This window comes from Colletotrichum acutatum, assembly GCF_030867785.1.
Source record: "Colletotrichum acutatum strain CBS 112980 chromosome Unknown BDZ83scaffold_144, whole genome shotgun sequence".
Taxonomy (NCBI): Eukaryota; Fungi; Ascomycota; class Sordariomycetes; order Glomerellales; family Glomerellaceae; genus Colletotrichum; species Colletotrichum acutatum.
In genome coordinates, this window is record NW_026849138.1 from 50,688 (window position 1) to 74,069 (window position 23,382).

General features: G+C 53.9%; 9 protein-coding genes and 1 non-coding gene across 10 annotated transcripts; 6 read left to right on the forward strand and 4 right to left on the reverse strand.

Moving 5' to 3' along the window:
* Positions 1-1,654: 1,654 nt before the first annotated feature.
* Positions 1,655-3,535, forward strand: BDZ83DRAFT_589834 (acyltransferase family-domain-containing protein; the record flags this gene model as incomplete). The annotated part of the gene is made up of 3 exons (XM_060506272.1): positions 1,655-3,016; positions 3,167-3,331; positions 3,401-3,535. 3 exons carry the CDS (start codon positions 1,655-1,657, stop codon positions 3,533-3,535), a joined length of 1,662 nt encoding a protein of 553 aa, XP_060359509.1.
* Positions 3,536-3,875: 340 nt separating this feature from the next.
* Positions 3,876-4,761, reverse strand: BDZ83DRAFT_756959 (uncharacterized protein; the record flags this gene model as incomplete). The annotated part of the gene is made up of 2 exons (XM_060514826.1): positions 3,876-4,654; positions 4,731-4,761. 2 exons carry the CDS (start codon positions 4,759-4,761, stop codon positions 3,876-3,878), a joined length of 810 nt encoding a protein of 269 aa, XP_060359510.1.
* A 2,127-nt stretch (positions 4,762-6,888) lies between these two features.
* Positions 6,889-8,808, forward strand: BDZ83DRAFT_723571 (S-adenosyl-L-methionine-dependent methyltransferase; the record flags this gene model as incomplete). Its single annotated transcript, XM_060512574.1, has 9 exons — positions 6,889-6,895; positions 7,413-7,480; positions 7,536-7,626; positions 7,680-7,721; positions 7,781-7,935; positions 7,989-8,026; positions 8,089-8,226; positions 8,283-8,699; positions 8,772-8,808. The coding sequence occupies 9 exons, from the start codon at positions 6,889-6,891 to the stop codon at positions 8,806-8,808; spliced, it is 993 nt and encodes a 330-aa protein (XP_060359511.1).
* Positions 8,809-9,105: 297 nt separating this feature from the next.
* Positions 9,106-9,178, forward strand: BDZ83DRAFT_t282. The gene has a single exon. It is a non-coding gene; the product is annotated as a tRNA-Lys (tRNA).
* Positions 9,179-9,568: 390 nt separating this feature from the next.
* On the reverse strand, positions 9,569-11,503 carry BDZ83DRAFT_589842 (uncharacterized protein; the record flags this gene model as incomplete). Its single annotated transcript, XM_060506273.1, has 4 exons — positions 9,569-9,962; positions 10,083-10,639; positions 10,690-10,691; positions 10,735-11,503. 4 exons carry the CDS (start codon positions 11,501-11,503, stop codon positions 9,569-9,571), a joined length of 1,722 nt encoding a protein of 573 aa, XP_060359512.1.
* Positions 11,504-12,946: 1,443 nt separating this feature from the next.
* BDZ83DRAFT_638239 (pre-mRNA cleavage complex II protein Clp1) lies at positions 12,947-14,760 on the reverse strand. Its single transcript, XM_060509353.1, has 4 exons — positions 14,606-14,760; positions 13,717-14,512; positions 13,403-13,669; positions 12,947-13,312 (listed from the first exon to the last, which is right to left on the reverse strand). The coding sequence occupies exons 1-4, from the start codon at positions 14,639-14,641 to the stop codon at positions 13,041-13,043; spliced, it is 1,371 nt and encodes a 456-aa protein (XP_060359513.1). The 5' UTR covers positions 14,642-14,760; the 3' UTR covers positions 12,947-13,040.
* An 834-nt stretch (positions 14,761-15,594) lies between these two features.
* BDZ83DRAFT_723573 (uncharacterized protein) lies at positions 15,595-16,214 on the forward strand (the record flags this gene model as incomplete). The annotated part of the gene is made up of 2 exons (XM_060512575.1): positions 15,595-15,652; positions 15,736-16,214. 2 exons carry the CDS (start codon positions 15,595-15,597, stop codon positions 16,212-16,214), a joined length of 537 nt encoding a protein of 178 aa, XP_060359514.1.
* Positions 16,215-16,703: 489 nt separating this feature from the next.
* BDZ83DRAFT_94201 (argonaute siRNA chaperone complex subunit Arb1) lies at positions 16,704-18,471 on the reverse strand. The gene is made up of 4 exons (XM_060516022.1): positions 18,152-18,471; positions 18,027-18,093; positions 17,951-17,968; positions 16,704-17,896 (listed from the first exon to the last, which is right to left on the reverse strand). Exons 1-4 carry the CDS (start codon positions 18,225-18,227, stop codon positions 16,780-16,782), a joined length of 1,278 nt encoding a protein of 425 aa, XP_060359515.1. The 5' UTR covers positions 18,228-18,471; the 3' UTR covers positions 16,704-16,779.
* Positions 18,472-19,901: 1,430 nt separating this feature from the next.
* Positions 19,902-20,140, forward strand: BDZ83DRAFT_638257 (uncharacterized protein). Its single transcript, XM_060509354.1, has one exon. The coding sequence runs from the start codon at positions 19,931-19,933 to the stop codon at positions 20,084-20,086; it is 156 nt and encodes a 51-aa protein (XP_060359516.1). The 5' UTR covers positions 19,902-19,930; the 3' UTR covers positions 20,087-20,140.
* A 60-nt stretch (positions 20,141-20,200) lies between these two features.
* BDZ83DRAFT_656486 (inositol polyphosphate kinase-domain-containing protein) lies at positions 20,201-22,476 on the forward strand (the record flags this gene model as incomplete). Its single annotated transcript, XM_060510878.1, has 4 exons — positions 20,201-20,354; positions 20,528-20,536; positions 21,145-21,247; positions 21,363-22,476. The coding sequence occupies 4 exons, from the start codon at positions 20,201-20,203 to the stop codon at positions 22,474-22,476; spliced, it is 1,380 nt and encodes a 459-aa protein (XP_060359517.1).
* Positions 22,477-23,382: the final 906 nt, after the last annotated feature.

A 23,382-nucleotide genomic window follows, 5' to 3' on the forward strand; every position in this document is an offset into this window, starting at 1 on the left:
GCCGTATCTGCAGCTGTGGGATGAGGCATTTATACAAAGCACCTCACTAAGTTGTCGTACCTCTTCGTGTGATCATATCCTTCATAGAGGCTGACAAGACTCAGTGTTGGTCCAGACCCCTCAACCTTAAACGCATTAAGCATCGTATTATTCGGTCAAGCATCCGGGATCCCGATCCGTCACCTGCATCAGGGAGCTTTCTTCGGCTTTCCGGATTGGATCACGTTGAGGGGTCTCCAAAGTCCACAGCCGAAGCGAAGCCAAATGAGTAAGTAATGGCTTATCTGACCCTTCCCTAATCTCTTTCTTCACATCTAAGTCGAACTTCAGCTTTTTCAACATCAAGGTTGTCCACCGGATGTGATGTCACTTCCAAGGGAAGCACACATGGCCTTCGGGGTGGAAAGAAATGCTTGTCAAAGCCTCTCAAAAGTCAGGGTGTCAGTGGCTCGCGATCCATGGTTACACAAGCCCGGAAATCACCAAGTCTTATTGCGAGAGACTATGCCACTATCAGCGATTGGTAATTCGGACTCGCAGTAGAGAGAACGTCTTCGGATCGAACAAGAGACAGAGCCAAGCTAATGTGAGACAAGAAGCGCCTCCGGCCGATTACGCCAACGCCAAGTCAACGTCCCGTTTTGGGCCGCAACCTAACATGCCAGTCTAAGCATCTTTGGAATGGGTGCAGGTGTCAATTCAGTCGGGAAATCTGAGCAATCGAGACAGGCAGCGGATCCCGTGGCTTTCATACCTCGGAGTTGTTGAATGAAGAGTTTGAAATGCAAAGTTGCCAAAATGTTTGTAAGATGAGAAAGACTTATGAACATTCCTCTTTGCCAGTTATCGGCATGCCTATCTATAACACCGGACCGAGCCCGAGTCGGGATATTTTGAGTAAACCTTGACTCGGGAATACTGCTTATAAGACACCTGCCACTGGGTTCCGCCCTGTCAAAGAGACAAGACGACACAAGTCGATTTCCACTTTCAGGTTTCACCCCAACTTTTCGTTGGTGTGAGGTGTCAGCCCGTCCGAACGAAAGCGTCAACTTTGTTCGGGAAGCTAAAGAATCGAAATTAAGTGCCCGGTTCTAACGATTTTCGATTCAAATAGCCTCGATCTGGTCGTCACCTTTTTGCTTACCGCAAACAACGTTTCTCAAGCACAGCGGCCGGCCCGAAGTCACCATTCTGTCATACCGGCTGGCTTGCACGCACGTACACCAGATTGCTCGCCTCACACCAAAGCTGCCACATGCCCCCGATGCGAGGAGGGCTTTTCCTATAGAGGAGTTGTGGCTCGGGAGCCAAGACGGATTTTGATGCGGCGTTATGTTCTGGCCATCATCGCTGATTAGTTACGGATTCGAAGAGGGCATCGTCATTTGCGGCTTAGAGCTACGAGCGAAGAGGTCGGCACGGAGAATCATCTCCCACACTTGTACAGACGAGGTTCAAAGAGGACGATCTTGGATGAGAGACCCCGCCGAGAGTCTTTCGAAGCTTGTATAACAGCTGTTCAACCACCTTTCTCGACATCCTGCGTACTTCCCTCGTCCAGTCTTCCCCCGACTCTATCCTCTCTGCAGCGCTAGCCAAGGAACACCCTTCTTCTCTAGATAGGTTGCTTGGCTGGCTATCAACCTTCACCATGCGGTTCACGAACCCATTCTCGCATCCCCCACGGGACACATACGAGCGACACTCTCTCATCGCCGAGCAAGATGGCCGAGCTTCACCGTCAACAGAATCGCTGGACGAGATCATCGACATTGAGAAGCGCGAATACCCCTTCCTCGTCTCGGTGAGATCCGCAAGAAACTCAGTATCCTCGTTCCTCAACGAACACCTCCACCTCGGGGGCGACCTGACATGGACGGACCGCCTCCTCACACTCCTCACCACATTGAAGCCATTCGTCTTCCTCTTCCTTCCTACATTCTTCATCAGCCCCTTCAACTACTTCACCACACCCCTGGGCCAGCGACCAAAGCCCAGAAAACTAGGTCCGACAGCATATCTAGACGGCCTCCGCGGCGTCGCAGCCTTTGTGGTCTACATCTTCCACTTCTCGTACCTTTGGTTCCCAGACCTTCGCTGGGGCTATGGTTTCGCGGGCCACCAGATGTTCTGGCAGATGCCCATCGTCCGGGCCCTGCACTCCGGACGCGCCAGCGTCACCGTCTTCTTCGTCATCTCAGGCTTCGTCCTCACCCTCAAAACCGTATCGATGATCCACAAGCGCAAGATGGACCAGGCTCTGAGCGCCCTGGCCGGCTCCGCGTTCCGCCGCCCGTTCAGATTGTACCTCCCCATCTTTGCATCGACCTTCATCATCGCTCTCTTAGTATATGGGGGAGAATACGTGAGGGACCCCTCGGGTGCGCCCGTACCGCCCCGGGGACCGAGTCTTGACCAGCAACTGCAGCACTGGTTCTGGAGCACGGTCAACTTGATGAACCCTTTCCGAGCTATTGTCAACAGAGAGAACATGAAGGGAAGCGAGTACGACGGGCATCTCTGGACGATTCCCGTCGAATTCAAAGGCTCGCTGCTTGTCTTCTTCCTCTTGCTCATCTTTGCTCGAGCAAAGAGGTGGGTTCACATGGTCGGTGTCACGGGCATCACTCTCTGGCTGGTCCACATCGGCGACTGGGACCAGGCTCTCTTCTGCGCCGGACTCCTCCTCGCAGAGCTCTCCATTATCATGCCCAACACCGCCCCGACAACGGAGACGACGGAAGACCAGCTCCCCAGCTATAGACTGCGCACCGTCAAGAGGTACGGCTCGCAATCCATCCACATCTTCCGCCACGCAGGCACAGTAGCCCTCTTCTTCCTCGGCCTCTATCTCTTCTCCTACCCAGAGTACTACGGGGCATCGACCCCGGGCTTCATCACAATCTCGCAATGGGTACCAGACTACTACAAAGCAATGGGCGACCGCACCCAACTCTACTGGAACTCCATCGGCGCCATCATCTTTATCTTCGCCTTGATGTACTCCCCGCCCGTCACCTTCAATCTCAAAGCCATGCTGCTCAGAGGTCGCAATATCCGTCTGCCCTGGCACCAAACCACTCCGGACCTCGACGACGACGAAAAGGAAGAACTCGCGGCAGCAGCTACATCTTCCTCCTCCACGGAACCCGAAGCAGAAAAGGCCGAACCTCTCCTCCAGCGCCCCTTCACAACGAGCTTCGCGCAGTACCTCGGACAAATCTCTTACTCGCTATATCTGTGGCACGGCGCCATCAACCACATGGTCGGCGTCAGGTGGCTGTCGCCGGCGCACGCCGCGTTGTCGCTTGCCGGTGCCCAGGCCAAGGTGCTCACGGAGGGCGGAAATGCCGCCGGTGGTACTGAGATGGTGAACAAGGCCTGGGGTGCGTACGAGCTTGCGTTCTTCTGGGGATCGTTGGTGAACACGTTGGCTCTGTTGTGGGCGAGCGATGTCTTTAATCGGATAGTTGACGTAAATGCTGTCAAGTTGACTCGATGGCTTGGCGAGAAGGCATGGAGGAAGGATTGATCCAGCTGGGATACTGAGAGATCACATTAGCGAATTCATAAGCGTTGCACTTCGATTTGTGTCCTAATAGCCTAGTCAAATTAAACTTCATGATGATATTGAACCCAATATCTCAACCGTGTATGAGATACTTCCAACCTCTTGCGCAATGAGTGGTGTGATGATTCTAGCCCAATTACTTGCCGGATCCCCGAAGCAGAAGATCATGGACTTCCTCTCACATGCGTAAAAGCTGTAGCGGCGTGCCTTTAAAGTCTTATCTCATTTTGTACAGAAAGTGGTCACACCGAGGCAGTCTAAATGCGTTGTAATCACACCAGTCCCCAAGCTTGTCATTAAATCATGCCGCCGTAAATCCACACCCAGTTTTCCCACTTTCATTAGCAACCGCCGTCGCCGAGCAAACTCCCTTAGGCCCGGCACAGCACCCGGAGGCACAGTCCTCGTTAGAGAGACATTGGCCCGTGATGAACTGCTGACCATTCCCTTTGCCAACATTTTGTGAGCCAGGAGCACCAGAAGTGCCAGCACCAGCAGCAGAACCTGCACCTGCACCTGCGGACGGAGCAGCTTGAGGCGGAGCGGCAGCCTCAGCCGCCGCGCCGCCTCCAGTAGAGCCAGTGGCGGCACCCGCTCCCGTGCCCGTAAAGCCGCAGCCCGCCTTGCCATTCTCCGTTGCGACGGCTCTGGCGGCACAAGCACCCTTGGGGCCGTTACAACATCCCGAGGCGCAGTCCGCGTCAGACAGACATTGTCCTGTGATGAACTGTTGGCCGTTACCGGCGCCGACATTTGAAGAGGTCCCTGATCCTGCGCCACCTCCGCTTCCGGCGGCGGCTTCCATGGACGGAGCGGCCTGGCCTGCTCCCTGGGACGCAGCAGGTGCCGCAGCGGCACCACCATCACCGAAGCCGCATCCCGTTTTGCCTGCCTGAAACTGAGCTCCAAGTCCAGAGCAGATGCCGGCGCCGTTTAGGGTCGCGCAGCAGGTTGAGGCGCAGTCTTTGCTGTTGAGGCAGGCGCCACCGATAAACTGGACGCCGTTGCCATTGCCAACGTTCTTGTCACCAGATGGGTCTGGAGTCAAGGGGCTGGGAATCGCAAGTGCAGAAGCAGCGACTGGGGTATGTTAGTCGGAGTTGGATACTAGAGTAACAGCGACTGAGAGTCGGGAAGTGCGAAAGATAGAACTTACAGAATGCTGCGGCAAGGGAGAAGCGAACCATGATGTACTAATGAGAGTAAGAAGAGAATGCAGTACTGTCAAAGTACTGAAGTATAAGAAATACAAGAACAAGATGTATGTGATCGATGCTGTCCCTTTGAGTAAGATTCACATCCAGCCCGCGGACATCTGCCATCTTAAGTATGTTCCCCATCTCTCCATCTTTGACGATAAAATAACAATCCGAACATTCCTGCACGCCTGCCAGGGCTCTCTGCGCTTGCTGATGCCTCCCGTCTGTCAAGCAGGTCAGTCAAAGATGCGACGCAGGTCTGTCACAGGGGCACGTTTCTGCAACTGAGGCTGAGCAAGTGAGCAACCAGAAATCGGAAGCTGAATGACCAACATCTTTCTCTTTTCATTGCGCAGTAGTGCTGTCAAGATTCGGGACCGCCACCCGGCGATCCTGATGCCGTCGAAACCCCATGAGACCAGATGATCAGAGACCATGGCGCGGCGTGGACCAGTGAGGTTGTCGAGGCTGAGGTTGGAGAACTGGGTCGCAGACGAGGCCGTCCCTGTCGTGCTAATGTTTCGGATGGGACGAAACATCGGAGAACGGCAAACGGGCCTAAACGCGCTCTCGAGCCCCTGAACCAGGGCTACCGCCAGCTGGAGGAAGGGAGTCGTCAACTTGCCTCGATGCAGAGAAAAGAAGACAAAAACATGGTGGCTGCAGAATTTCTGCATTGCGTGCGAGCTCTCCCCTGCCACGATCTTCCGACGATCCAGGTTTCCCCATCTTCACAGGTGTAGTGTGGCCCAAGCCCGTAATGGCAGCTCATTCGTCTGTTTTCTTTGGTCTGGCTAAGACCAGCATTGCGAAACGGGAGAGGCCGTCAGCTCGGTGTGGTCTGTCCGATGATGGGCCGTTTGAAGCGAAGGGTCTCCTATTATTCGCGAAGATGTGTTCGACTCCACGTTGACCCAAAATCCAACCCCATTTCCCTAGGGTTGAATGTGAGAGAAGTTGAAGTCTGAGGACATGGTGCGGATGGATGTTTGGCCCGCCTCATAGCATGAATGTCCCGTCGACTATCCAGTACGGTCATATGTAATGCCTGGTCTAAGCCTCGCAGTGCGGTGTTCACATCTCGTAAAAGGAGGTTTGGGAATCCGTGATGCTGCCTGGACGCGATCCTTGAAAGGGGCAACCTCGAGTAACGTTGCTTCACGACGTGACGTAAAAGGAAACCGACGGGCTAATTGCTATGCTGCATTCAGTGTTGAACATCATCTTTCGAGACGGTTGATTTTCCCGTGGCATTGTTGATAAAAAAGTGCCAAGAAGAAGACGGACGTCGTTGAATGTCTAAATGTTCAGCAGAGTTTCGCGAAGTTGCGAGGATCAGCCAAGCGGTGCCCTGTGAGGAATTGACTTTCTTGCAGCACAGGGGCTCTCCTGTTCAGTGCTCTTTTGGCAGCTTCCGGGGATTCGAGGCCCCTGCCGAGGACGCTCAGGTGCCTTACCATTTCCGTACGTACATACTTTATCTGTTATCTTATCAAGTGGATATGTTATCGTTATCTTATCTCCTCCCTCCTCACTACCTTTGGTACCTTAGGCGGGCAGTGACGAGGTGTTCCTCCCTCGCGGGAGACATTCCATCGCAAATCGCATCTTCATCTCATCACCGACCTATTCCAAAAGCCATGGTATGGAAACTGCCGTGCGAAAGAGCCGGTTACATCTTCATCCAAGCCAAAATGGGCCAGGATTTTTGGCTTCCGCAGAGCCGAATGTCGGATAGCCGCCACGAGTCTGCTGCGGGACAACATCACGAGCCTTCCACGGATACATGGTACCTATTGACAGTCACAACTCAACATCGGACCAACCCACCGGCGCTGCTAGGAAGCACAATCACAATGGAGAACATGAAATTATGAGCACTTGGAAGCCATCGGTCATGACTTTTCGATGAAAGCTCCCGAGGAAAGGATGGCCAGCCATCCCAGAACATGGTTAAAGCACAATCACCCGAGAGCGACTTGTCAACGCGAGCATGTCCAATGTCGACTGACATTTCTCACTGATTTTCGGGCTCTTGTAACTTCAGATCATCTCCTCGGGCGGTGAATGCCCCGGTAACCTCAATGCACAAAATTCAACAGCGACTGGATAGCCATGCAAGGTGGCTTTTGGCTTGCATCCTCCGCTACTCCCCCCCTGTGCGTCTGATTGGGCCACGACACGGACTTCAGTTGCATCAATTCCCCTGAGAATCCATGACGGCCTATGAGATTGTTCCATTTGCAGCATCTCGTCCAGGGTCTACCGGCGCATCCGTGGTGTTGACCTGGCTCCTGGAATCGTCCCAACGGCTAGCCTGCATTTGACACCTCTCAAGATGCACCTCTAAGCTGCGTCGCCCTAGTCTCGCCCTATCCCATCTTTGGATTCTTCGGCCCTTCTCAGCTAAGACATGTCGCCGGCTGGAAGCAGTCGAATCCCCCTCCCTCAGGGTCCCTGAACAGTGACATCAGGTATCCCAACATTCCAAGAGAACCCCGCTTACTGGCTTGCGGGACTGTTCGGGCCCCTCCATCCTCGTGTTGGTTATTGAATTACTTCGACTTCACCATCGGAACTCTCCATCGCGCGAAGAATCCAATCAAAGAGTTGAAGCATCTTCGATATGGCTGCGCCAGCACAGGACGTCGTGGTGGAACCGGACGACTTCAATGACAATGACTCGTCTCTGGGAGATCTCAGCAACGTTCGGCACCTTGTTATTCCCGTCGATGTGATTTCATGGCTGATGGTTTCCATAGGATGGAACTTCCTCAACCGCAAGCTTGAACAGCTCAATTCTCGACTACCGCAAGGAGAACGGACGCACCTATCACAAGTTTCGCGATGGAAGTCAGTGGTGCCGATTCGGCATCCTTATTGATCATTCACTGACTCTCTGGAAGAATACCACTTTCCGAACGATGAAGAGGAAAACGAGAGATTGGGTTAGCCGCACAAAAGATCCCTTCAACTCCCAAGACTGATGCTAAGCGAACGCCTGAAGACCTTCAACACCACATCTTTGACCTCTCTTTCGATGGCAAACTCGGGTTGTCACCGCCTAATGAGCCCGAATCCAACGTTGGCCGCGTACTAGACCTGGGAACAGGAACAGGCATCTGGGCCATGGACTTTGGAGATGAGCATCCTGGGGCCGAGGTTGGTGTCAACACATCAGTATGGCTTATGGCCTTCTGACGCTGATATCGCAGGTCACCGGCGTCGATCTGTCACCCACTCAACCGCAATTGTTAGCATTGCCAGCATTGCCAACCGCCTGCACCACGGGTATGACACTGACAGAGCATGCAGTGTCCCGCCCAACGTCAAGTTCGAAGTCGACGACATTGAAGACAGCTGGACTTACTCGCGTCCTTTCGATTACATCCATAGCCGGATGATGAACTCTAGTATCTCCAAGTGGGAGGAGTACATCCGCCAGTCCTATGAGTAATCACAGATATAACATTTTTTTCAGCAGGACAGGCATTGATGCATCATGACAGAAATCTCACACCTGGCGGCTGGCTCGAGCTCCAGGAATTCGGCTTACCCCTCTCTGACGACGACACACTCAAGGAGGAGCACGCTCTTTATCAGTCCATGAAGCACCTTGGCGAGGCAGCAGCCAAGTCGGACCACGCCTTTGTCGACCTCGACGCGCTCAAGCCTATGCTTGAGGCCGCCGGCTTCGTTGACGTGACGGAGCTGCGCTTCAAGTGGCCCAGCAACACATGGCCGCGAAACGCAAAGTTCAAGGAGCTCGGCGCCTGGAATTACGAGAACATCACGACCGGTCTGCAAGGGTTCCTCATGGCAGCGCTCACGCGCGGGCTGGGCTGGAAGGCGGACGAAGTCAACGTGTTGGCCGCGCAAGCACGGAAGGATGTTGGGGACCGAAGCATTCATGCATACTGGCCCATGTGAGCTGCTTTTTCCTGCACCACCAGTCGTCTAATGGCTGTTACGTGGAAGAAGAGTACTGACTCAAGCAGGATCGTGGTGTATGGAAGAAAGCCTGGCTCCAGTTAGGACAACGCCAAGGACTCAAGGACGAATTCGTCCGGGCCGGATCCATGGAGGACGGGCCGGGTGGGTTCCTCCGCACGGAGCACAATTCTCCAACACTGGGAGCCCACCCATCCTTACCCCGAATTGGTCCACAATTCCCGAGCAGGCGGACACGAGAAAAATTTTCACGGACGAAGCCATCGAGATTTCGGACTTGCCGACGGAGCCCTACCCACGCACACACACCACAAATCACACGCCCAACCAACTCTCTCCTTAGCACCACCCAGCGTGCCTCTGTTCAACAATCAATGACCCGCCTTGCTAGCTCAATCGGTAGAGCGTGAGACTCTTAATCTCAAGGTTGCGGGTTCGACCCCCGCGTGAGGCTCAAATCCTCACCGCGATTGGCAAAGCCATTCTTCGGGTTATCTTTTTTGTTTTTCACGTATCTGCTGGCCCCTAGTATGATCTGCCCTCTCTATCTGGGGAATTTTGTTTCTATTCTTTGATAGTGCTAGATCCCATGGATCTCACGGAAGGGAATGGGATGCTCGTCATGAGAAGGAGAAAATATTATGAACAAAGTTCACCATAACAGGAGGAAAGAAGTCGACAATCGTGTAACAGGTCAACCAAGGATCGCATATCAACGATTTTTGACATGTGTTCATCATACTAAATAAAGGTGATGAAAAGGAATCGTCTGCAAGCCTGCTGTAGAATTACCAAATCCCAACTTCCCCAACCTCACACCCACTACCCTACCCTACTCTCCGTATCACTCATCCTCAACCTCAACCCCCCTAAACTCAAACACCCGATTCCACTCCGGATCCGCAAGCAAATCCCACACAAGCTCCTTCTCCACTGCCAACGAGATCTCGTTCCCCTCGTCATCCCCACCGGGACTCATCCTCGCAGGACGCGGCGGGTAAATCACAATCAACCCTCCCGTCACAGAGTCCCACGGACACCGGAACCCGCTGGGGCGACCGAAGCCGAAATCTGCGGTATACGGGTCCGCGTCGCGCCAATCCGTGACGAGGAGGGTCGTGGGCGGGAAGACGTCGGAGCCGGCGTAGAGGGTTAGCTTGTTGCGGACGTGGGCGATGCCGGATAGCATTGCGCCGATTGTCGGTGGGGTTATGCTGTTTGTGAGCTGGCGGATGTACCTTTAGCAATCAAGTTAGTCGTCTGTGATTTGGTCGTGTTTAAGCTTCTGGACGCCGGAGATTTGCAGCGTGAAAGTATCCCACCGAAGGAAATAAGGAAGCAAGAATAAGACAACTCACCACGCAAGCTTGGTAAAAGGTGCCGCTTCAACAACCTCCTTGATCGTAAACTGCGGCACAACATGAGTACTCCTCGACGCGATCGCCACGGCAATCACATTTCCCTGCGTGCGCGCCGGCATAGGCCTCCCCGACGCATCGCACAACCGCCTCCTCACATCCACAGCCTCAACCCATTCCACCAGCGCCTCCGGATCGGACTTGTGCAATCGGGCCTTGTGCTTCAGCAGCACGCGCCACAGGTACGCATTGAGTGCGTCGTAGCTCGAGATCCAGTAGTCGCTGCCGCTGTTGTCACTGTTGCTACTGCTGCTGCTGCTGCTGCTGCTGCTGCTGCTACTATTGCTACTACTACTTCCATCCGTAGCCGATGCAGGAGTCGCCAATCGCTTCAATTCAAGAAGCTTACTCCGCGGAATGTGAAAAAGCAACCTCGAAGCAGCCCTCTGCTCAGGATGTCTCGACGGTCTCGGTGGCCCGTCGACGAGTCGGTCAGCGGGCGGGTCCGCGACCGTGACGCGTGAGAGGTCCAGGCACGCGGGGTCCCACGGAGGCAGCTCCGGTGGCGCAGCAGCAGCGGCAGCAGTTGAACGAACAAAATTATCACCGCTACCACCGCCAGCGGCCGTCGCACCCGCATCCGCATCCGCACCCGACGCAGACGCGGCCCAGATGGCGGCACAGTTCTCCGCCAGCTGGTGCATTTCCCCCGCCCACCCGTTGACGTCGTTGGCGAGGTGGTGGTGCATCATCATCAGCACCAGCCCGTCGCCGGGTATGAAGCTCGCTTTGAAGGACGCCGCCTTGGGGTTATTCTCTGGCCGGTTCGCGGGTTTTTCGGCGGGCGTCATGGGCGGGATGCACCAGAGGTTCAAGTCGGGGCCGAAGGCGCGGGTGCTAAAATGCTGCCGTTCAAAGTCGGCGTATGAGGGGTATCTTTCATGTTGCTTCTCTTCGTAGTCATCACCATCATTATCAACAGTGCGGGAGTTGTAAGAGCCATCGAGCCATTGAACGTGAAACTCAACCATGTCTTCGCGCCTCTTGTGAAAGCACAGGCCGCTTCCATTGTCGGGGTCTTGCCTCAACGTACCGCAGAGGCGGCGGCACTGGCTGAGCGTGATTTCGAGCCCTTGCTTGAGGACCTCTACGATCTTGCGCTTGTCTGCTCCCGGGTCGAGTTTGAAGAAGAGGGCGTAGGCGCAGTAGATTGTGCCGGAGCAGTAGTCTAGCGTGCAGAGGCGGTGGTATTCGTCTTCCGGGTCGGATTCCCAGCTCGTGGGGTGGAGATTGTACACGGCGACTTTTGGGGGTGTCTTTTTCTTGTTCTTTTGCTGGTGTTGTTCTTGTTGCTGCTGCTGCTGTTGACATCCAGATTCGATCTCAACCCGCCCCCTTAGGAGCGATGTCAATGTTCCCATGGTTGGAACTAGGCGGTAAAGGAATTGGAATGAAAGCATTTTTTGAGTTTCAGCGGTGACAACTTGGACAAGTCGGAAAGGTTAACGGCAGGGGCCGGTGTAATTTCAATACCAACGTACGAGTTCTCCACTGGCAGAGCAACGTAGAAGGGGGGATGAACCCTCTATTTATTATGATATTCCCTTGTAGTATTTGACGTGAACCAATTCGCTCCCGCCTTGCAGCTCGAGGATGGGGCATCGCATTCCAGAAAGGGCTCTGCAGGGTGAGGGTCTGTGGAACCACTCGCAGCCTGGCTGATGAAAGGCACAATGAGTGCTGGGGTCTCAAGACATGGCGCCTGCAAGTTGTGGCCTTTGATCTCAAAGAAGAGGTGTCTGGTAGTGTCATCGGCTCTTGATGACAATGACGAGTGTCATCAAGAGCCGATGACGAGTCGCAAGTTCTCTCCAGTCCTATCGAATCCAATATAGGAGGGGTTGTTGAATTCCCAGAATGTAGCCCCCAATGATTTCAAACTGTAAAAGCTGCTGAAAAGGCGCAATGTTTGCCGTTTTTCTGGAATATGGCGCCCGCAAGTTGTGAGCCTTGGAGGGTGACTGAATCGTGTGAGTTGCGGTTTGGCGCTCGAGAAGTCTTCCAAGCTTTGTTACCGAGGGTTCGAAAGACTCGAAGCTCCAGCCCTGAGTCGAGTTGAGGGGTGGCAAAAGCTGTTAAAATTCACGGATTAGCTGCTGAAGTTATGGAATGTTTGCTTCAATTATAAGACATGGCGTGAAAAGTTGCGAATCTGAAGAGCAAAATTAGTTACTAGTTCCATTAGTGGCGCTGGGCAACTCGTCTAAGTCTAGTCACTACCTGGGTAGTACTCAAGGTGGTTGCGAAGGCCGAAGATAACTCATATCAAACACGATGATTGATCACTATTCTCCCTCAACGTGGTGTGGGTCGTTTCTCCTTAACTCCAGATAGTCAGGCTTGACTCTTGCGATATATCCCGGCGAAGGCGTAAATGCAAACAATGACAACTCCGATCAGTAGTTGGACAGTCGACCGAACATCCATCAGGCGAAAGAGGGTCTCTAGAGTTGCGTTGGTGGCGCCCCATGTAGATGTAGATTGGCTAAGAGCATGCAACTGCGCAACTCACAACTCTGTTTTGTGGTTGTCGGGGTTAGTCATTGGAGACTCAAGGTTAACTCGATGGAGGGAAATGTCTCAGATCTGGGCTAGGCAACTAGGCTAGACTTGTCATGAATCTCGCCCGAACTCTGACCGGTCTCTAGTCAGTAAGAATGATTGGTCTTTGGCGTTCACAGGAACAGGAGACTAGCTTCGCCGCACCCTATAGTTCTTGGAACATTGTTTGCTCAACGGAAGGTGAATGAGAAGAGCTGACTCGTCCTTCTGCTAAGCCATGAGCGAGCCTGGTATGCCAACGATTTGGAATACCGTAAAACAAGGCTGCGAAGGAGAAAAGAGACAACAAAAACTTCGGCAGCAGTGACGGTGTAAAGTGGTATCATTGAAACTATCCTATCCCAACAGGTTGATGAACGGCTCCGGCCACTTGCCCATCAGCAGCGGCCGATCTCCCAACCGACCACTCACCGGCGCCAGAATCCTCAACTTGCGCTTCTCCTTGTCAATGTCGGCAATGTACACGTACCCCATCACGTTGGCCGTCCGTATTGTCTCTGGCGAGTCTTTGACTGAGGCGTAGACGATGGCCAGCGTCCAATGGGCCATGGCCTGCGCGGGGTCCACGCGCATCAGGCTCTCGTCGGCACCACCGCCGTACATGGAGTCTAGATTAGGCCCAAACAGGTCAGCAAACATTGTGTATGCACTTTTGGGGTGGGTTGTATGATTGGGAAGTGAGGAAGGCGAGAACGTACAATCTCCTAGTTTGTATATGGCCAGGCTGTCAAAGTCGACTTGCTGCGTGGCGGGACTCAGCGTCTGGCCGATGCTACCGAAGAAGTATTCCTTAATGGACGCCTCGCAGGCCTGCTGTGTGTAGCCCACGTCGCGCTCGACCACGCCCTCTGACTTTTCCAAGAGGAGGATGCTGTAGTTCTCGCCGAGGCTGGTCCTCTCCGTGGAGAAGCGCTTGGTGATTTCGGCGTTGAGACTTGCTGAGCCCAACACAATAATAATGTTGACTGCCACTCTGTTAGTACCACCAGAAAAGTGAAAGGAGAAACCATACCCGAAAGCTCCTCCACAACATGCACAAAGTTTTCCATGCCAACCTGGTTGGTCTCCGTCACGGCCTGCGTATCAATAATCATACCCGACCCCTTGACCTCAGGATCCTGCCCCAACCTCGACGTCACCGTCGCCGCCATCTTACTCACGAGCTCCTTGTACTTGGCCGGGTCCTCCTCGGAGCTCGCGTGGCCGTAGTAGTACACCAGCGGCAGCTTCACCGGCACCTGACTCGGCCCGCTCGTCGGCGTCGTGCCCCAACCATCAACAGCCTCGACATCCAACAGCGACCCGACGACGCTGGCGCTCAACGTGCCCGGCAAGCTCAGCATCCCCTCCTTAGGATCCGTATTCACCACCAACGGCTGCGCGCCCACCCTTGCAGCATAACTCGTCAGCGTCCTCGTCAAGCTCGTTTTCCCCGTCGTCGGCGGCCCGCAGACGGCGATGCGCGGGCCCTCCCTCCTCTCGGCGGCGGCGCGCTGGCGCATGGCGGTGAGCTGGAAGTGCAGGTTCAGGACCGAGTTGGAGGGGGAGTCTTGCGGTTTGGGGTACTCTGCGACGGACTCGTCCGCCAGCACGCCCTCGATCTCGAGCTCGCATCCTTGCAGGGTGAGGATCTTGGATCTGGTGCCGGCAAAGGTGTAGATGTGCTGGAGGGCGAGCTCGGTGCCGTCTTTTTCGGCCGTGCCGGAGAGGAGTTTGAGGGTGATTTGAGTGTCGAAGGCGACTTGGAAGCGCCATTCCCAGAAGGGCTGGAGACGGATTGTGCGGGTTTGGTTCGCGGACGTCGGTTGCTGGTGGTGGGTGGGTGTGTGTTAGCTGGCAGTTCTCAAGCTCTTTCTCGATGGTGGGGCTTCGAGAGAACGCGGTGTTTGTTTTCTGCTTACTGGCGCCACGAGGTGGCCCAAACCGGGGATCGACATGGTCGGTTTATCTGATGATCATAGGATGTCGAGTACTTAGAGTGATGGGCGTAGCGAACTCTGGAGGGTCGGGGAATCGTCAAAGATGCAATAATCAGAGTCGCGTGGAAAGTCACTGTCAACGCGCCCACTGGGAATTTCAATTGGGGACCTTGACATCACGGCTGGGGATTTTGGGATGGTCCGTGCGGGAGCTTTCCACATCTGGAGGGGGTTTATTCGGCGGGGCAGCGATTCTCAGGGCCGCCGTCACTGTTGCATGCGGCTTCCATGTTCCTGCATATTCTCCAGGTCTAGCGGAACTGGGAGCACGGTGCGTATCATGTATACTTTTTGGATGGGAAGAAACTGTGATGTAGGTGGATTGATACCAATTATTCTGTCAAAAAAGGCTTGAACAATGAACGTGATAATCGTCACGGCGCATAACTGTAAGAAGCAATTGCAAAAGTCCAGAAACATCGGCAAAAGGCGCACGATCCAGGGATCCACCCCGATGCGGCGATGCCCCTCAGGAACTAAGGGCCCACTTCAGATCCCCCGGCTGCCTCCGCCTCGGCGGCATGTTCTTCCGCCACAACCAATCATTTCCTCGTCTTACCTCGGGCCACCATTACGCAAGTCACCCACGCCTCACAGCGCCCCCCAGCTCCGCCACCCGAATTGTACCTTTACGAACCGTTACGTACCGGCTCACGGCTCAATCGCTTCGCTGCCTGCTGACCTGATCTGAGCCCGCGGGACCGAAACCTGGAGAGAGGCGAGAGGCGCAAACGTCACCTTATTTGCACCATACAGTCACCCGCCCTAACTTCTGAGCAAGAACATCTTTTTTGCAAAAGCGACGACTTCAGACTACTACAAACATCAACACCGCAGAGACCCTCGCGAGTCTCTTCTCAATCACCTCCATACCTTACGCACATTACAACACGAGCACCGCGCCCGCCGAAATGTGTTCCGCAGACATCTTCCTCGGCCTCCTGGCCCTCCTCTTCCCGCCTCTCCCAGGTAAATACAATTCCAATCCATCCGCGCATTTCAAGGCCCATCACTCTTTTTCTGAACTCCTAAACTAACATCTGCTCCAACAGTCTGGGTAAAGCGCGGCATCTGCGGCGCAGACTCAATAATCAACATCCTCCTCTGCCTCCTAGGCTACATCCCAGGCCTCATCCACGCCTGGTACATCATCGCCAAATTCCCCGAGCCAGACTACGAATACGAGTCCGTCCCGCAACAGGACCGCGAGGGCGGTCGCGTCACCTACGTCTTTGTCCACGGCAACGGCAACGGAAACGGTCCTCACACTCAACAGCCTCGCCAGCAACCCCGCCCCTCGCAGCACGGCGGCAAGGGTAACGGCGCGGTCGGATACGGTACTACGAACAACAGCAGCAACAACAACAATGCTGGCGGTTCCTCGAGACAGCAGCAGCAGCAGCCTCAGCAGCCGCAGCAGCAGTACTCTGCGCAGCAGGGTGGCGCTGGCGAGGGAAGCAGCGATGGTGCTGTGCCGCCTAGCTATGCTGAGGTCGTGGCTGGCGATAACAAGATTCAGACTCGGGATTAAAGCGGGATGGTGATATTCTAGAGTGGCTTTGTAAGGTCTCTGACTTTACTGCTGCTGTTGCTATCCTCTATTTTTCCCCGAGTATTTTCTTTTTGCTTCTTTCTGGCTTCCCTGGCTTATCTTCGCTTCGGCTTGCCCGGCTTGTTATTCTACTTGGTGGTTCTTGTAAATTGGTTTAGGTTTTACGAGCGCGGGGGAATGTTTGGAACCCGTTGTTACGTGGAGTTGAAGGGGTTTGACGAAGTGATAACGTTTTGCACGAGTTTACGCGAGACACTGGTGGGGTTTCTCACTGTATCATTCACATACACTAGGTACCAGCCCTCAAAATTCATCTCTGTAAAGGGGTATCTTGGTCCAATCTTTTCGAAACGCCCATGCTTCCGTGACGTAGCTCCTTGGGGGGAAGGCTAATACAATGCCCCGTTTTCAGCCTCAAGCTATCCCCTTGCTTATGATCCACCTAGCTAACGACCTCTGTCCTTCTTCCGTGAGATGGCCAACCTAGTGATGTTCGCGTGGTGACGGCCAGCCGATAATCCTTATACTAGACCAACCTCGGTAGTCAGCTGGTTACAGCTTCTTGCTTCTCGGTCTTCTCGTCTGCCTTGATGGCCGACGGTGCAGGGCGCTCATTAGCTACGGGCTCCTTGTAGTGTCGCATGAGGTTCTGCGGCAGGAAGGTGTACCATTCCACGAGAACTTGACGAGCCTGCTTCACAAATTTGATGCCAATGTTGAGCTCGCATACGCAGAGTTGCAGTCTGAACCCTGGCTTCAGGCGTTGCAGGATTGAATCTTCCAGGTAAAAGGTGTCGCGCTGTTCATCGGACAGAACAATGTCCTCTCCATAGTCGTAGCCATCCTCAATGATGCAGGGCTTCGTGATAATTATTCCGACGGGCTCGAATCGGTGTCCCTTGCCCAGGCGGATGCTCCGAGTAAGCTTGCGCGCCTCGTCTGTCGGCCGGTGGATGGAGATGATCTCGACGCTGCACTCCTCCTCGCCGATGACCTCAATGATGCCGTCTTTCAGACCATTGGTGACGGCATTGTACTGCTCCTGGGTAGCAGTCATTGCCATTGCAACCTTTAAGACCGCTTCAGGGGAGAAATCCTTTGGCCGCTGAAATTCCTCGGCATCTCCAAAGCAGAAAAAGTCCTTGCAAAACAGCTCCGACAGCGCCAGGTTGCATTGGCCAGGGAATCGGAGGAGAGCTTGATGAGACAACGGCAGGTCAACTTTGGCCTTTTGGCAGAGATCTAGAGCTTCCTTGACATTGGCGTCGTATTCTGGACACACGTCGTGCTGGAGGATGTAGGTAAGAAAGTTCTCCAGCAAGCCAACTGCCTTACCCATCTGCGCATAGTCCCAAGCCGTCTCGTACGGGAGCGTCTCGGAGCAGAAACCCGCGACTACACCGGCAAAGTCGACATCCCAGCCATCGGGATCGTCGTCATTGTAGAAGCGCGCACCACCGCCGGAGCTGTAGACGGTGTCAATGGCCGTTGCTTCTCGTCTCTCCGCCGGTGTCATGTCCTTGAGGTCGGCATCTATGTTGCCGCCAAACATGCGAGGTGTGGTGTCGATGCCTCCCAAGAAGAGGTACCTGTTGAAGATCTGGTCCGAAGCACCCAGACGGCGGCGAGCGCGGTAGCGCTGGATGCATGATTGGATACGTCTTCTCATCCGTCAGTTGAAATTGTAAAGTCAAACGAGAAAGGGAGAATCTTACTCGGCAAAGGTCAACTCTCTGTAAGCCCACGTCAGTGGTTGCCCGGAACTAGCGATGGATGACACGAATCACTTACAGGCTGTAGATGTTCTCGCGCTCCTCCTGAGTTTCGGCAGGAGTCATGGGAGGGTCGGCAAAGAATTCTGGGAGAGCACGTCAGCAAGGCACAGCCGCGATCGAAAATGGTCTAATGATATATACCCTCGAAACCAGTGCCGCGATACTTATGCATGGCAGTTGGACCCCGATCGACCGTGCTGGACTTCTTGCCAGCCATGTTGTCGCGGTGTTTCCCTTGTTGTTGAATATGAATATCTTGTTGTACGAGGAGAGGAAGAGCAGGTCTAGAACTTGCTTCTAGTTGAAGAGCAGAGAAGCTGGTTGGTTGAAGGTAAAGAAGAGGAATTAACTCACGCTGTTGGTCTTTAAACAAAAGATTCCACCGAAAATCAAGGTGCCTAGTACACAGGGAAAGAGTGTTTTTCGTTCTTTCCACTTCTTATTCCATCATTTTCTCATCTCACGTCCAAAGGAAGGCACGGTTTGCATCGCTGCCTTCCTCAAATCACGACTTACAGTAAGAGCATACTGAAGAGAACCATAGAATTAGCAGGAAACACATTCCCAAGATGATTTCCGTTCTTCAACAAAACACAGGTGTATTGAAAAAGCACGAGATGCTGTTTGGTCCTCAGAACGGCATGCGCAGATCGCGGGTCCGATCTAAACTTTGCCTCATGTAAGAATCCATGCGACCCAATCACCTCAGGCATTCCCAATTATCGGAGGCCTACTGCAGACGATCTTCCAGACAAACGCTGACGGCGAGCCAATTGTCTCCGAGAGCCTGGGTTGCTCAGGGGTTCGCGACGTGAAAAGCACGCCCGGTGGGTTAGTGGGTGGAAGCCTGCGTGCCGTACGTGCCTTTAGGTACGTGGGACGCGGCACAATATCATTGGAATTGTAGGATGGCTTGCAATTGCTTGCATCTGCAGCGCGGCATTTCGCTTCTTTGAGGCGGGCGGGAAAAGCTGAGGCGGAGTTACAATCACCATGCATGAAAAGTCCCCATCGCATTCGTATGGCGGGCGCCGCAGGAGGAAGAGGATGGATGATGACTGACCAAGGCGGCGGGCTGCATATTCCATGTGCTGCGTGGAAAGCCCAGCTGACATGATTCGGTCCTGTCACAGGAGAGCCAGAGGGGGATCTCTCGTGCGCTGGAGAGGCAGCGGTGAGACCATCCAATGCAGACAACACGACATAACCCGAGCAGCTGGTGGCATCGTGAAGAGAAACGGGCCGTTGGTTTCCTTTGGATCTCACAGGCGTGGCAATGCAACCTTTTTGTGAGAGCGCATCACAATAGATCAATCAGCCCAACAATCTGAGCCAGACCTTCGGCCATAGCGAAATTCGCGACTGACATTTCGTGTAAAGCCGCCGCTGATTCTTAAGATACAGTCACACCGTCGAGGTTGTTCAAAAGCGACAGGTCCCGAGAGCGAATGTTCCATGGAGGCCAGAGTCAGACTCGGAAAGATACGCTGTAAGCGAAGTCGCAGTCCAGCTGACGCATCGTCCTTTGACATGCAGGATCCTCAGTCTATTGAACACCAGTGGGAATTAGCTCGTCGGCCACGACAACATTGATCAAAGCCTCGACTTGATGTGTCGTGCGAATAAAGGGAATATGAGCTGCGCCTATTCAGGCGCTGTTGGAACTTTGGAGCAAGGTTGAGTAGAGGGGAAGACACAAGGAACTTGAGTAAGGCACTCGGCCGACTGCGGGACAGGCGGTTTGGGTCCACTGCTCACGGAGTGGCTCGAGTGTGAGATGCCACTGGTTCGTGTGTGAGCCTTGATGGGGGAGCGACATGGGCCAGCGGCTGGACAAGGCGGATTCTGAGAGAAGAGGGCTGAATTGACGTTAAAAGTGATAGAGAGGAAGAGGAAGAGGAAGACGGGAGATTATTGGTGATGTGGCTGAGCAGATTCGCAGCTTCCGCCACCTTTCTAGTTCCTTTCCAACGTTGGACTCCCGCAGCGGCCGGCAAGGGTCTTTTTTGGAGGGGCACAGACAGAGCCTGGAAGTGGATGGAGGGGGCAGAAGAGGGAGTAGCGTTGTTTCGATAGGTAGAAGAGGTCCCTGTGAACAGCGGGCAGCGGGGGGTTCGTTTGCGTTTGCGGTTGTTCTGGTCCCTTTTCCTTGTTCCATCCCGTGCCACCCACCTCACCACAAGGTAAATCATGCCTGATACCAGCACCGTTGCGACGTCGTGTTTGTGTTTCTGCTCTCGAACATCTCTGGCCGCGTTGAACAAGACGGGACAGCGCTCATTGCCTGAAAAGACTTCTTGTCCCGTCCCATACCTACCTATGCCACTACGCAAGGCAAGGCAAGGTAAGGTACTTTAGGTACCTAAGTAAAGTAGATACGTACTCAATGGAACCCTCCCTCAGGCTTTGGGGGGATGGGGCGCGGCGATCCACTGAGAAAAAGTACCTTCAACCTTGTGCTGCTGAAAGTACCTTGCGGTGAGTTGTGGGCATAGAGATACCTTTTCAAAGTTCTAGGTAAGGTAGGTAAGAAGTGCCTTACGGTGCAACATCGCAGCGTCTCGGAGGTACGTACCGCTTCGTGAATGGCATTTTCAATCTCGCTCTCGCGCCCAAATCAATTTGGCTGCTGCTGGGCTGCCGGCGCCTGCCAAACACATTCACTCATTCATCGTGTATTCGTGACTACGCCTCCTTCTTCCTCCTCCCCCCTCCTGTCATCTAACCTTGTTCCCTTGTCACCGTCCTCCCACACCCCGGGACTAGACCAACTGCATTTTAACCTCTCCCCGTCCCCTTCATCTCGACACCGGAGGCTCGTTTCTCTCCAACTTCTCAACATTGCCGATCCACTGCTCTCAGGCCCGCGCCTCCAGTCACTTTCCTTGCCAAGCCGTTCCGACTGCCGTTTACCGACATCTACCAGATAGAGAGAGCGAGAGAAATAGAAAGCCAAGAAGACGCACAACGCGCAGACATACATTAGTTCGCCACGCGGCGCAACGGCCATCCAGCATCACATCCGTTCCAAAACTTTCCATTTACCCCGACTTCCACGCGCCAGGCGCATCCAGGATACCCCCTGGGCAATCGAATCGCCCATAAACACTTCAACAACCACCGATCCTCTCTAGCTTTTTCAACCCTCCACAGCGCGAGCACCATGTCCAAAACAAAGATTCCCAATCTCCCTGATCTCTCTGATCTTCTCGACTACGATCACACTGTTGCTGGACAGTAAGTACTTGCTCTGCCTTGCTTCCCTCGCCCTCGGCGCCCCCTATGATCGACTAGGTGCGCTGCAAAGCCTCGCAAAGGAACCAAGACTCTGACGCTAGTTTGCCACTTTCAGTGCTGGAACCATGACCACTGCCGATGGCTCTATGTTCATCAAGCCCTGCACGCAGGCAGAGATCGATTTTTACCAGTCGGCCTATTCAGACCCTGCGCATTCCGACTTCAAAGAAATAATGCCCGACTTCTGGGGAACCTTGAGCCTCCTCGACCCTCTCGAACTTAGCTCTGTCGAAGACGGTGTTCCCGGTCCTGTCGCCTCGCCCGAAGCCAAGAAGGAGCTTGAGGCCTCCGTTACCGGACAGCCTCCGGCCAATTCGCATCAGGAGAATGGGAAGTGGGTGCAGAACAAGTCAAAGAAGATCAAGACCGATCAGTCGGTCGTCCTCAACAACTCTGGCTCGGGCTTCACCTCGCCCAACTTTCTCGACGTCAAGTTGGGCGTCAGGCTGTGGGCCGACGATGCGCCTGCCGAGAAGAAGCGCAGATTCGACGACATCACGAGCAAGACCACACACGGCCCCCTGGGCTTCAGAATCGCCGGTATGAAGGTCTGGCGCGGCTCCACCATGAAGTCCGAGCTGGATCACAATGACTACAAGGTATACGACAAGGACTACGGCCGCACCTACGTAAATACCGATAACGTTGTCGAAAACTTCCGCAAATTCATCTTCAACAAGGCCGCCGGTATCGACGACGAACTGGCACGCGCCGTTGTCACGGCTTTCCTCCATGACCTGCGAAACGTCGAATGTGTCCTCTCCTCCGAAGAAAGCAGGATGTACTCGGCCAGCTTGCTGTTCGTCTTCGAGGGCGATGGGGACAAGCTCAGGGAAGCTATTGCGCAGAACAACGCGGCCGTCGACAGTATCGTGGCCGCGGAGGCCAAGATTGAGGCAGAGGGCGAGAAGCCTGGTAGAACTACCTCCCGTGTGGATAGTGGCATCGAGCTGATCGAGGAAGACCGTGTGACGATCCATGTTCCCGATCACGGTAGCCTTTCAGACGACGATGACGACGACGAAGAAGAATTGCCCAAGGTCTTTACATTGAAACTCATCGACTTCGCCCACGCGCAGTGGACTCCCGGCCAGGGTCCTGACGAAAACGCGCTCAAGGGTGTGCGGAGTCTTATCAAGATTTTCGAAGAAATGGAAAAGGAAGAGTGAGATCCAAGCCCTCTTTCCTGCCGGCTCGATATAAGTTGCTCGGGATAAAGAGGCTACCGGTCCTCGACTTTTGCAGCAGCACCACCACGAAAAGTTTTTGCGGGCCATGATTTGTGCGATAAACAAAGACCATCATCTATCAGCAGGCTACAGACGAGCACGGTTTGCTCAACGATTACAATACCCAGATACAGTCGAGCGCGCTATGGTGCGAAGTAGAAGTCGCTCCTGAGGAGGACAACAGGCTCGCATCCATGATAACGACCTTGAGATACACCATCATCATCATCATCACACCAGGCGTCGGGGATTCCTTCACAGACTCATTCAATACCACTACTTTACTCTTATAACTTGCGTATCTGATGCTTCGTAGTCTGAAATGTGTCACTGCCGCATGCTAACGGCAGGGAACCTAAAAGTTACCTCGCATCAACTATGGGCCCTGCATGGAACCAATGCAGGCCGGCTGCACAGGTAGAACACGGACGACATGTACTAAGATTGCGGGAACCCCACATTGAGATGTTGCTCAGGCAATGCGGAAGGGTGGGTTAATATTCAGTGAGGAAATTGGGCGTGACGAATGCTCGGAAGTAGCGGTATCGTTGAGAGCTTCTCCTGGCAAAACACCTCAAACAGACCTAGGTACCCAGCCTAGTAATAATATATAACAGTATATGTGGTCGTAATGCAATGTTAGATACTGCCCCGATTGCATTGATTTGCGTCGGTTTGGAATACTGACACGACCTAAATGCAAAGCCTGGCAGATTCTATTCTGGAGATTGTGGGGTGGCATATTTGAGAGCTCTACACTACGGAGTACCAAAATTTGGGTACTTCTCAAGAGGTTCGAGACAACGCCGTGACTCTACCTAGATAGCTTGGTGCCAAGGTCTGACT

Bases quoted from the DNA above. Each gene is read 5' to 3' on its own strand.
- BDZ83DRAFT_638239 (XM_060509353.1), bottom strand. From the start codon at position 14,641: ATGTCGATCCCCGGTTTGGGCCACCTCGTGGCGCCA. The intron at 14,513-14,605 runs GTAAGCAGAAAA...ACCCACCACCAG, and splicing joins TGGGCCACCTCGTGGCGCCA to CAACCGACGTCCGCGAACCA. The intron at 13,670-13,716 runs GTATGGTTTCTC...ACAGAGTGGCAG, and splicing joins TGTTGTGGAGGAGCTTTCGG to TCAACATTATTATTGTGTTG.
- BDZ83DRAFT_638257 (XM_060509354.1), top strand. From the start codon at position 19,931: ATGTGGCTGAGCAGATTCGCAGCTTCCGCCACCTTTCTAGTTCCTTTC.
- BDZ83DRAFT_94201 (XM_060516022.1), bottom strand. From the start codon at position 18,227: ATGGCTGGCAAGAAGTCCAGCACGGTCGATCGGGGTCCAACTGCCATG. The intron at 18,094-18,151 runs GTATATATCATT...GTGCTCTCCCAG, and splicing joins TCGCGGCACTGGTTTCGAGG to AATTCTTTGCCGACCCTCCC.